The 12,865-nt window shown below is 43.8% G+C and overlaps 1 protein-coding gene across 2 annotated transcripts in view; it reads right to left on the reverse strand.

Annotated features, from left to right (window-relative positions):
* The window catches only part of PFKM (phosphofructokinase, muscle), a 42,464-nt gene that overhangs the window by 16,788 nt on the left and 12,811 nt on the right, over nucleotides 1-12,865 (reverse strand). Inside the window, exons 1-2 of one of the 2 annotated variants that reach the window (XM_081082700.1) lie at nucleotides 9,602-9,655; nucleotides 5,909-6,001 (exon numbers count right to left, since the gene is read on the reverse strand). In XM_081082700.1, the coding sequence (XP_080938826.1) occupies nucleotides 5,909-5,993 (85 nt within the window). In that variant the 5' untranslated portion in view covers nucleotides 5,994-6,001; nucleotides 9,602-9,655. Of the gene's footprint in view, nucleotides 1-5,908; nucleotides 6,002-9,601; nucleotides 9,656-12,865 lie in introns of those variants that run through there. The other variant, XM_081082701.1, reaches the window with a different exon arrangement.

The following is a 12,865-nucleotide window of genomic DNA, read 5'->3' on the forward strand; positions in this document are numbered from 1 at the left end:
TACCATCTACCAGTGAGCACTAGAGAAGCCAGAATCCATCACAAACTATTGCATAACCCAAAGCTCTCTGGAAAGGAAGAGAATCAAAAAGACCAGAATGGCCCTAACCGGTTTGGCTCAATGGATAGAGCATCGGCCTGCGGACTCAAGGGTCCCAGGTTCGATTCCGGTCAAGGGCATGTACCTTGGTTGCGGGCACATACCCAGTAGGGAGTGTGACAGAGGCAGCTGATCGATGTTTCTCTCTCATCGATGTTTCTAACTCTCTATCCCTCTCCCTTCCTCTCTGTAAAAAAGCAATAAAATATATTAAAGAAAGACCAGATGTCTTCTTCTGGTTGGTGTTTTATTTTTTAGGCTGATATGGCTGTAAGCACCAAATCATATTGGAGGTCCATTCACTCATGGAACAAATATTTATTGAATACACATCATGTTCCTGGCACTATGTAGGCATTGGGGATACAGCAGAGAAGAACACAGGGTTGGGGATATAGGGATAAAGTGCTTGGTAATGGTCCTCAAGACCTATGAAGAATTATAATATGGTGACGATATGGGTCCCTATGAAGGAGATTTGTACAAAGTGCAGTGGGAACAAGGAGAAGGAGCATTTCAGCTGCTAGGAGGAAGTCTGGGAACGCTGTACAGAAAAGACTATTTGTGCTGAGACCTAAAGGATAATTTTTCATTTAACCTTTTTGTCAGGTGGACAATTTGGGGGGAAATGTCCCAGGCAGGGAGAATAACACAAATAAAGGCGAGTTTCAATGAATAACCTTAGGTAATTCAGTATTATAAAGAATAAAATATAAAATAGGAAGTGGTGAGCGATGAAGCTGCACAGGTGGGCAGGCACCTGTGTATGAGAAAGTGGCCTTCATTCTGTAGGCCAGTGTTTGACTAAGGATCCGTGGGTAATGCTTTTGCGGGCATGGGCACTTCTTTTGGGAGAAGGTCCACAGCTTTCATTTGATTCTTAAAAGGATCTGTGACCAAAAAATAAATTTATAGACTATGGAGAATCATTGAAGCACCGTGACAGTAGAGGGATAGGATGAGATCGACATATCAGAAGATGGCTTTGGCAATGTGGAGGACAGACTGAAAAAGAAATCGCTAGGATTAGATGGCCACCAGATAGCCTAGAAATCACTAGGATGGCCATCAAATAGCCTAGGCAAAAAAATGATGAGGTTCTAGACTGAGAGAGTGACATTTGTTGCAAAACAGAGATACTGGACAGGAGACACTCAGGAAACAGAAGCAATAGGACTTATATCTAATCAGCAATGTGATTAGATTTCCAAGTTTTGTGGAAGAAGAGGAAATGCCCATGACTGACTTTCACAAAGGGTAAATTGCGTGCAGTTAACTGAGCAGACGCAGGTTTTGATTTGGGAAGATGGGGTGGGGATGACACACTCATATTTTGAGTTGAGTTCCTGTGGGACAGCGTGTGAACTTGGAAGAGACTGTCTCAAGAGACTATGAAGAATTGGAAGGGAAAAGGGCAAGGGAAGAAACCCTGAGGAAAAGCAACATTGAAGGAACGGGCAGGGGATGAGGAATCCATGAAGGAAACTCCAAGGAGCAACCAGAACGACAAAAGGAGCCCAGGGCTTAGCAACGTCTTCGAAGCCACAGGGGACAGTTTTAAGACCTGGGAACAGTGTCTAATGCTTCTGATAATTAAAATAACAGCCGCAAGGTTGGGCATGCCAACAAGAGGTCATCGGTGAGCACTGATATCAAAGCTTATTTATGACATCACTGAGGCAAAGCCCCGTGAAGGCTAGAGGTCTGAGTTAACACCCTCAAATTGAAGGAATCAAAACTGAAAAGTCTCAAAAAAAAAAAAAAAAACAAACAAAACTGAAAAGTCTGTGAAGAGAGGGGGCTTCTCAGAAGCTTTAAGAAAAACCTGTGTGTGCCCGGCCGGTATGGCTCAGTGGTTGAGCATCAATCTATGAACGAGGAGGTCAGGGTTCGATTACCCGTTAGGGCACATGCCGGGGCTGTGGGCTCAATCCCCAGTAGGGGCGTGCAAGAGGCAGTCAATTAATGATTCTCTCTCTACAATAATGTTTCTATCTCTCTCTCCCTCTCCCTTCCTCTCTGAAATCAATAAAAATATATTTAAAAATAAATAAATAAGTAAAAGGTTTTAAGTGTAAAGGAAACAACAGATGGTGGGCACAAAATATCCAAGTCCATTGGGCAGGAGAAAAATCCCACAAGAAAAGAAGATTCTTTCTCTTCTCTCCTCCCTCTGCCTTCTTCTTACCTCAACCCTACCAACCTCTAGAGGTCATCTTTCCCACTTCTAAATGGATAGTTGAGTGTTTTCTTATAAATCAAGTTTTAGGACCCTCTTTGTGTCCCTGGCCCTGTGTCTCAAACTCCTAGTTCTCTAGACATCACAGACCAGGATGTATAGATAGTTAATACCAGGGAGTCCCAGTAATTCTTTGGACTCTGCTATCCAAACTCAGTGGCCTATTCTGGCCCAGCCCAGTCCTGGCCAGGCTCCCCTTGGCTGTTCCATGCTGTCCTAAATAGCTCTCTATGAGCAGCTGTCTGACCTATTAGAAGCAAGATGAAGGATAAGATTACAGGCAGCATCCAGGGGTATTCTGGGTACAGCTAGGAGGGGCTCTGGAGAACGTCAGAAGCATGCAATTTTTTAGAGTCTCCAATTACAGTCTGCTGCAAAGAGGCTTTGGGAAGAAGAACTATGAGTGATGGTTCTCTACAAGATAGAAATAAAACTAATATATGACTTGATCACTATCTTTTTTAAAGCGGAAACTAAAATGTTTCTTTCTACCTTAACTGAACTTTGAATAAGAGAAAAATTATTTAACTCCAAATAAGAGGACTAAATGTTTGTTAGATGTGAATTACTCTTTCTGATGAATATGTTACTGAAAATTATAACTCCTAGAATAGCAATCAGAGAGATAATAGAATCCCTGCTCTTGTAAACATGTAAAAATAGAATGAACATGCATTTAAATGAACTGCCTAGCCCTGGCTGGTTGCTCAGTGGTTAGAGCATTGGCCCACAGGCTGAAGGATCTTGGGTTCGATTCCCAGTCAAGGGCATGTACCTCAATCCCCAGCCCTGGGCGGGACACTAAGCAGGAGGCAACAAATTGATGTGTCTCTCTAACTTCATGTTTCTCTCCCTTCCCTTCCCTTCCCTCCTCTTCCCTCCCCTCCCCTCCCCTTCCCTTCCCTCCTCTTCCCTCCCCTCCCCTCCCCTCCCCTCCTCTTCCCTTCCTCTCTCTCTCTCTCTCTCTCTCTCTCTCTCTCTCTCTCTCTCTCTTCCCCCACCCCCCGCCCCTTCCTTCCACTTTCTCTAGAAATAAATTTTAAAAATCCTTATTCCTCGGGTGAGGATTAAAAAATATAATAATAATAATAATAATAAAATAAATTAATTAAATGGACTGCCGGTCTGAAGACAAGGGCTAGAGCAGATGACTGAGGTCCTTTCCGACAGAACATGCCGATTTCCTAAGGCCACTGTGGCATGGTTTAGGGGCGCAGGGCTGGGAAGAGAATTAGGATTTAGTATCTAATCAGCCCAACTTTTGAGCTCAGGATGTCTCCTCACTCCTGGCCACTTTTCTACTTTAAGAGGTTACTAGCTTTGCTAAGGCTCAGGGAATGACAGAGCTATGACTTCCATGGATTTTACAGAGCCCAACCTCACTTTCCCATGTGACCCTAGCCTCCAGGGGAAACACACTTCTGTGCTCTCTCCCTGAGAGAATAGGCACCGTTAAACTTATCCCTGGGCAGGCCGCCTCTGTATCTGAGCTGCTTCTTCAGTTGGGACCTCTCAGCTCTACTGTGACTTTTCTCTTTACTTCCTCGCCTTCCTAGAATTTCATCCTCTACCACTCTTGGTGCCTAATGCTATGCGCCTGTGATACTACAGTATGTGGACTCACAGTGAGACATCTCCCTGGGTACACTGATCCTGTCATAGGATCCCATGGGCCTTGTCCTCGGTGGGCCTTCCGGAAATCAGCCTGTCAACAGCCCCTGCCTTCACGGAAGATGACCCTCCCCTTCACACAGGTTTAACACAGGGGTGGTCATCTCTAGAACAGGAGGGTCTCTCTGCTCAGGAGCAGATGCCGAAAGGGCTCTGTTGCTCTTAGACCCACGTTAAATCCTAAGCCTTTTTTCCCCTCTTACTTCTTTCCCTTTCCAGAGAGATCTTCTTTTTCATAATGTCACAACTCTGTGTGACTCATTTGGGACTTTTACCAGGTCCTCATTTCCGATAGTCTGACCCATTCCACAGGCCATCCTACCCAAGTTTTAGGATCAACACTCGAAGTTTATGTTGAAGAGCTCAGTACTGGCACAGGATTCTTTCCAGGAGAGAAGAGTGAAGTGGCAAGAGTCAGGTCAACAGTCTCTACAGCCTCAACTTGGGCTCTGCATTCTAATCTCCCCACTATTCCTAAACCCGGGCTTCTGTGTCCCCCTTCCTCAGCTTCCTCATTCTAGCATTCTCCTATTCATAATATATATCCAACTATAACTAAATAAGTGTTAGTTTAAAAAGATGCTTAAAGTCTAGCATACTAACAAGAAGGACCATTATGCAAAGACAATGTGTGACTTCTTCATGAATGTCGTCCTAGTGCTTAGCATCCTGCTTGGCACATGGCAGATGCTCAATTATTCACTTTATTTAATTAGTAATACATTTATTGAGTACTTACTATGTACCAGGCACTGTTCTAAGCACTTTAGCTGAATGAAGAGCTCAGTTTCTTGAAATCTATCTTCTCTGTGAAGTTTTCCCTGGTTAATCCTATCTTTTCATTGTATAAGCGGAGTCTACTGGGTTAAGCCCACTTGATAATTGCTACTTATGTGTCCTACATAGGCGTTCTAGTAATGTATTACATCTTTTCTCATTAAACTGTAAGTTCCCAAAGGAAATCACCTTCTTTACAACATATGAGACAGGGCTCTGTACAAAGTGCGTGCTTACCACAAAGTCTCGGAAAGCCTAGGGAGAGTGGTGCAGAGGAAGGGGACACTAGCTGAAATCTCTTTCTTTCTCTTTCTCATCACAGTCTCCGTGTCCGGGAGTCCCTTTCAAAGAGATTCTGCCTCTCTTCAACGTATTAAGTTAGAATATACAAGATCATCAAAGGAGGGGAAAAAGTAAAATAAATCACACATCCCCTATCTCCCGCTTCATTTTCCATAGTCCTGATTTTTCTTATACGTAACTCAGAAATGGGTTCCCTCTGGCTTTCTGCCCACTGCCCACCCCCACCATGGATCTGCACTGAATGACTGCTGCTGTTCTGTGTGTTCAAGGGCTAAAGGGATGGAAGGGGAGGAAGGCCAGAGAAAACAGAGAACGGAGCAGAACTCTGCCTCGTAGAAGGACATGTGCTGTAAGAGTGAGGTGCCTGGCCCTGGTCAGTGCAGAAATTCTGTAGACATCAAAGTTAATCCTGAATCTGTAGCTGGAGCCCACCAAATACCAATTCTGGGTCTCCTCCTTTTCCCAACATTCCCACGGTACTTGAAGTGAATCTATTTACTGCCTCCTCAGTCGCTGTATATCATCAGTCCCTTTCTTTCCAATGTTCTTTGAGACAACACCAGTCTTTTAGGTACCAAAGGACCAAAATGGACCACATCTTCAGAGAAATTTGGAAAGAAGTTTTATGAAGATTTAGGTAAATAAAAGTAGAGAAAATAAAATCCAAAGCAGTTGAGGGATTTTTAGGAAAACCCAAGATTCCAGTGTGAATCTGTAACAGGAGGATAGTTCATTCTACAGGCTAAGGGGAGTCAAGAAGCTCAAGGGGTCCCATCAGCCATGTTTTTGTCTCTAACCAAGCAGGGCCCTCCTCCTTACCTTGGGCATCTCCACCAGAGGTTAACACGGCGATGGCTTTGCCGACCCCCAGGGTTCTGGCTGCATGATGCTCTTCATGGGTCATGATCCAGTCTAGAATGCAAATAGTGACCAGTTAAGACACAGCTGGACCGGGGTGCTATGAGCTCTGGAAGTGGCTGTTAGACTGGACAGAGCCACTTCAGTCAGGTTCTCTCACTAAATGGAGTCTGGGCTTTGCAGCCTGAGAGCTTGAACTTCTTCCAAAAGAGAGGCACACATCCCCAGAGTGACAAGCTGAAATGTCACAGTCATCAAGCCCGAGACCACAAAAGTCCTGGCTGATCCTGCCAATTGGAGCCTATTTGTAGAATAAGCAAAGGTCAAGGAGAAGAGCAATTGACTGGGCAGAAATGAAAAAGGAAGGAGAAAGTTAAGTTAGCCTTACGGATCCTTCCTTTTAATGAAGGGAAGGGCTGTTGCAGAGCATAGGAATCAGATGAGACCCAGCAAAGTGAAAGCAGAAAAACAAAGATAGGTTGGATTATGGTTAAGATTAGGGCTGGGTGGTATGGAATTGGGCTAAGGGGAAACTAGACTTTAAGGTTTAAAGGTGCATTAGAACTTGGGCATGTTAACAGTGTCAGGCTAAGGAATGGTTAACAGCCGTGGGCAAACTACGGGCCCGGATCCGCCCGTTTGAAATGAATAAAACTAAAAAAAAAAAAGAAGACCATACCCTTTTATGCAATGATGTTTACTTTGAATTTATATTAGTTCACACAAACACTCCATCCATGCTTTTGTTCCGGCCCTCCGGTCCAGTTTAAGAATGCATTGTGGCCCTCAGTCAAAAAGTTTGCCCACCCCTGGGTTAGGGACTTACTTTTTACTATTATTTTTTAAATATTTATTTATTAAATTTATTGGGGCGACATGGGTCAACATGAACATACACGTTTTCAGGTGTGGGTTTCTATGCTACAAGATCTGTATATTGCACCATGTGCCCACCACCCAAAGTCAAATCTTCTCCCGTCATCATATAGTTAGGGGCTTTCTATGGTTTTTCCAATCCCCCTCAGGCTCTTCACCTCCTGAACATCTCTTGATCCTTTGTCTTCAGCCCTTGCCCCTCACACTACATACAATCAAAGGAGAAGAATAACACAAAATCACTGTCACACATACTCAGATATGTGCACACAACATGTGAGCACCTTCATATTTTTGTCTTTGGGGCTTATCTCTCTCAAAGGAACACATAAGACATACTTTTGTGTCCATAAAATGCCAATGGAATCATCATTCTCCCAGTTATCCAGGCTCAAATCTTGTATTTTAAAATTTATTTCCTCCTTACTCTCAGAATCAAAAGTTACCAAATCCTCTTATTCTCCCTTCTTTTTCTTTTTTCTTTTTTTTGTTAATCCCCATCTGAGGATATTTTTCCATTGACTTTTAGAGAGAGTGGAAGAGGGAGGGAAAGTCAGAGAGAAACACTGATGTGAGAGAAACACATCGACTAGTTGCCTCCTGCACGAACCCTGACCAGGGCCTGGGCCAGGGAAGGGGGGTGGGTGGGGCGGGGCGGGGGGGGGGCGCCTGCAACCAAGGTACATGCCCTTGACCAGAATCTACTGAGCCAAACCGGCTAGGGCTATTCTCCCTTCTTATTATCACTCTAGTCTCTTCTATCCTCACTGTCTCTTTCCATCTGAATTACCTACCACAATAGCTGGTCTCCCTCTCCTTGTGTTTCCCTTGTCCACTCTATTAGAGACACAAAATAAACCTCCATGGAAGGTGATAGGCCTCTGAGGCCTCAGTGGAGAGAAGAATCACTCACATGAACAGTGGGTGATGACCTTTAAGCACAAATCATGTTTCTGCTGTGCATCTGGGAAAATAGGGTAACTGCCGATAAAGACATAGGTCACATAAACACAGATCCACACACTTGCCAATAAAATGCATGCAATGAGACTCATGAAGACATACATTCACACAGAGTGTTATTAAAAGACACAGATTCACAGACATACTTCATATGATCAGCGCTGACAGATAAGTCCAGACTTCTTGGGTTGGCATTCAAAACTTCCAAGATCTAGCCCTTGCCTAGAGCTTGAACCTTTGCTCCCACGAATTGTTTCATCATCACCTGAATAATGCTTTGCTCCTTCCCACTTCTGTGCCTGGACACACTGCATTCCTTTTCCAGAAGGCTATGCAGTTCCTTATTGATCTCTGGGCCTGTTCCACAGGTCAATATCCTGCTCCATCATGTAAGACCCATCTTAGTTGCACCCCTATCAAACCTATTTAGCCTTCACTGATGACCATAGGTCAAGGAAGGCTCCTTTTTGGACCTCCTCTAGTATCATATTGTCTGGACCTGGATCATTCATGTAGCACTTAATTACAACTTTCTGTAGTATTGTAATTGCACATTATTTATTAAAAAGAAGGTTAGACTAGATCAGGAGTCAGACGCAAATTACAACCCATAGGCCAAATCCAGCCCTTCTCATTTTAAAATGGTTGAAAAAACAATTTCATGACATGTGAAAATTATATAAAATTGTAATTTCAGTGTCCATACCATTCTCATTCTTTCATGTATCATCTATGACTGCTTTTGTGCTACAACAAGAGAATATTAGTACATCATTGCAACAGAGACCAGATGCCCTGCATAGTCTAAAATATTTACCATATGTCTTTTTACTGAAAAAGTTTACAGCCCCCTGAACTAGATGATTACTAAAGCCATTTTCCCTGACTAGACTAAAAACTCACCCAGGGAGGGTTCATGTCCAGTTCTTAAAACTCTCCCACAGCCTGCCAAAGTCTAGCGAAGTCTATGCACGTAACAGGAGTTCAACAAATACTTGTTGAAAGCATTAGTGAACTGACGAACAACACAAAATGCACACAAATATGTGAAAAATTTTAAATATGTTCAGATACAGATATAGCTTCATCTTATCTGTACTTCTAACACATACAGCTACAAAAAGGACCAAAGAAACCAAATGCTAAAAGAAATATAAACACGTGGGTAGAGACTATCTCCTATTTAACATTCACATCCAAATGTCTACTGTTCTCAAAAAAGGAAGGACTAAGTGGCTGGTGCAAATAGGAAAGTAAAAATTTGGAAAGAAAAGACCAAAACACCTGAAGGCTTCAGTGAGGGAGAGAATTCACCATAGCAAGGAGGTTAGTAGTGCTGATCACACAAAAAAACTGCTCAGCTTCTTCTGCATGTCTAAGTTATACAGGCACAGGACACAGAAATGCACGCAGATTCAAACAGAAGCATCCTTTATAGATCCACAGTGACACACACGTAAAAATAAAGAAATATTAAAACCTAAACATAAAATCACGTGTGTAGAGAAGCAGGAGGGAGGGAATAGGAGTCAGCCTCGTAGGTGCACTGATTTGAATTGGGTGAGTGCCAGGATAGGAGCCTACCAGCCAAGAGCCACAAGGTCCGAGCACCTTGCACCCATCCCTGATTCCCAGGGAACGGGCTGTGCGTGGGAGCCCAGGGGCGCAGGGTTCTTCATGACTCTACCCATCCCCCCGCTGGCTTCTGATGCCCCTGCTGCTCCTTTCCGTTCTCCCCGCCGCCTCCTCCCAGAACGGTCAGTTCCACGTCCTCTCAGCTCTCCCCCTCGCCTGATACCCAAGGGCCCCTCTTGCCTTTTTGTTCTAGCTCTTCTCGGACGCGGCTTGCTTGCACACTGTCCTTGGAGAAGGGGGGAGGGGAGCTTGGCGAACAAGGGGAGGAGCCAGGTGGAGGCACCAGGGAGGAGAAGGAGGCGAGGCTTCCCAACCTCCACTGGCAGGGGCCGGCCAAGAGGCTCCGCCTCCGCCTGCTCGCCTCTCTCCTCCTCCCTCTCCCGCTATGAACGCGGCTCAGATGTGACAAGGGCTTTAGTTTTTTCACTCTCCAGAGAGTTCTCGGGCCCCCACACCGCTCTCGGGAGCCATCAGCTCCTGTAGACAGTAGGAATCAGAAATTATTTAGTGGCTTCTCTTGCTGTCAGCAGAGACAACTTTTCTCCTAGCCCGGACTCTCCAAGACTTACTGCATTCTAGCATCCTTGGCAACTAACAGTCACCCCTCCCTCTGGCCCTATCTATGGTCTCCCACCTCTCTCTGAGCGAACACTTACTGGAAGGCTGTGTGCCAGGTTTTAGGTGCTGAGAGATGAAAAGATAAATGAAACAGAGTCCCAGCCCTCGAGGAACATTCAACACTGGTATTTACTATAGAGGGACCTCAAACACTCCCTTTACATGTGCGTTACCTTTCTCAGAGAAATACAGGATAGTCAGCTACGGATGGGAGTTCCAAGAGACAAGACCCCTGCCGGGATAGCCCTGTCCCAAGTCTGCAGTAGAAGAGGGTGCAGGACTCTGGCGGCGAAGCCAGCATATCCTTTGGGCTACAAAGCACAGCGGATCCCCCTGGGAACATGGGTCAAGTACTCCCAGAGCAACCGGTGCATCTTTCACTCAGATCCCCGTTACTCCTTCCTCTGCTCCACCCACGTCTTTGCGTCGGTGCCTCTCCTCAGCCATCTCTTTCCTTGCGGTTTCCACAGCCCAGTCTAGCTTACTTTTGTTTCTGCACCTACACCTTCTGGCCACAAATGATAGGAATGCAAGTCATTAGGAGATAAAACCATTGGCGACACAAAATTAACTTCTGTGCTGCAAATGTTACCATCAAAAAATTTAAAAGACAACTCATTAGAAGGAGAATAAAACTTTGCAAATCATATATCTGATAAGGGACTGATGGGCATCCAGAATATGTAAGTAACTCTTGCAACTCAATAATAAAGAGTTAATAACCCACACTAGCTGGTTTGGCTCAGTGGATAGAGTGTCGGCCTGGGGACTGAAGGGCCCCAGGTTCTATTCCCATTAAGGGCACCTGTCCGGTTGCTGGCTGAGTCTCCAGTGGGGGGTGTGCAGGAGGCAGCTGATCAATAATTCTCCTTCATCACTGATGTTTCTCTCTCTCTCTCTCTCTCTCTCTCTCTCTCTCTCTCTCTTCTGCTCTGAAATCAATAAAGTATTTTTTTAAAAAGGTAATAACCCAGTTTAAAAATGGGTAAAAGATCTGAACACTTACCTCATCAGAGAAGACATAGAGATGTCAAATAAACATGAAATGATGCTTAACATCATATGTCATTTGGGAATGGCAAATTAAATTGGTGAGATACTACCACCTGTTACAATGGGTAAAAAACAAAAACCCTGACAATACCAAATACTGACAAGAATGTGCAGGCAAGTCTCATTTTTTGTTGGTAAAAATGCAAAACGGTCAAGTCACTTTAAAAGACAGTTTGGCAGTTTCTTACAAAGCTAAAATAGTCTAACCACATGATCCAGTGATTACCCAAATGAGTTGAAAAGTACATTCACACACAAACATGAACATAAAGTTTATAGCAGCTTTATTCCTAATTGCAAAAAACTGCAAGCAACCAAAATGTCCCCTAAAAGGTGAGTGGATACACAACCTGTGGTGCATCTGTACAATGAAATATTCAGCGATAAAAAGAGAAAATACAGAAAATCTAGCTAGGAACGGGAATACCAAGAGGTAAGACCTCCCCACCTTGATATGACCCCTTGAGCCAAGAAAAGAATGGAAGAAACTTAAATATATATTGCTTAGTAAAAAGAGCCAGTCTGAAAAGGGTATATACTGTATGACTCCAACTTACATTGTGGAAAAGGCAAAACTATACAGAGAGTAAAAAGCTTAGTAGTTGCCACGGGCTTGGAGTACAGAGGGAAGGATAAATAGGTCCAGCACAGGGGATTTTTAGAGCCGTGAAGTTAATCTGTATGATGTTACAGTGGGGCCTTGACTTAAGAGTGTCCCGACTAACGAGTTTTTTGAGATACCAGCTGTCTCTCCGCTGATTTTTTTGCATTGAGTTGATAGAGTAATTTGAGTTAACAAGCTCCTTAACGAGCTCGGTCTCGGAACGAATTAAACTCGTAAGTCAAGGCCCCACTGTATAATGATGATTACACTACATCATGACTGTCAAACTTACAGAACTGTACAATACATAGAGTAAACTTTCATGTAAACTATGGGCTTTAGTCGATAATAATGTATCAATATTGGTTCATCAATTGTAACAAATGTACCACACTAGTGCAAGATGTTAATCATAGGGGAGACTGAACAGAGGAGAGAGGATATATGGAAATTCTGTACAATCTGCTGAATTTTCTGTGAGCCTAAAATTGCTCTAACAAATAAAATTATTAATCTAAAAAGTATATTCTGTTTATTGAATATAAAAAAGTTGTGATATTAAAAACAAACAAAAAAATGGGCAAGGGTTTGAATAGACATTTCTCTAAAGAGGAGATACAAATAACCAATGAACACATGGAAAGGTTCTCAACATCACTAATCATTAGGGAAATGCAAGTCAAAACCACAATGAGATTCCCTTTTACACCTATTAGGATGGCTATTAAACAGAAAGAAATAAAAAGGAGCCCTATCCTGTTTGACCCAGTGGATAGAGTGTCGGCCTAAGGACGAAGGGTCCTGGGTTTGATTCTGATCAAGGGAACATACCTCAGTTGCAGGCTCCTTCCTGGCCTAGGCCCTGGTCAGGGCTCATGCAGGAGGCAACCAATTGATGTGCTTCTCTCACATAGACATTCTCTCTGTCTTTCCCTCTCTCTTCTACTCTCTCTAAAAATCAATGGAAAAATATCGTTGGGCGAGGATTTTTTTTTTTTTTAAAGGAGCGCATTGACCTGTGAACCAGGAGGTGATGGTTTGATTCCTGGTCAGAGCATATGCCCAGGTTGTGGGCTCCATCCCCAGTGTGGGGCATGCATCAATGATTCTCTCTCATCATTGATGTTTCTATCTCTTGCCCTCTCCCTTCCTCTCTCTGACATTTATTT

The sequence above is a fragment of the Myotis nattereri genome (assembly GCF_964212035.1).
Source record: "Myotis nattereri genome assembly, chromosome: 2".
Taxonomy (NCBI): domain Eukaryota; kingdom Metazoa; phylum Chordata; class Mammalia; order Chiroptera; family Vespertilionidae; genus Myotis; species Myotis nattereri.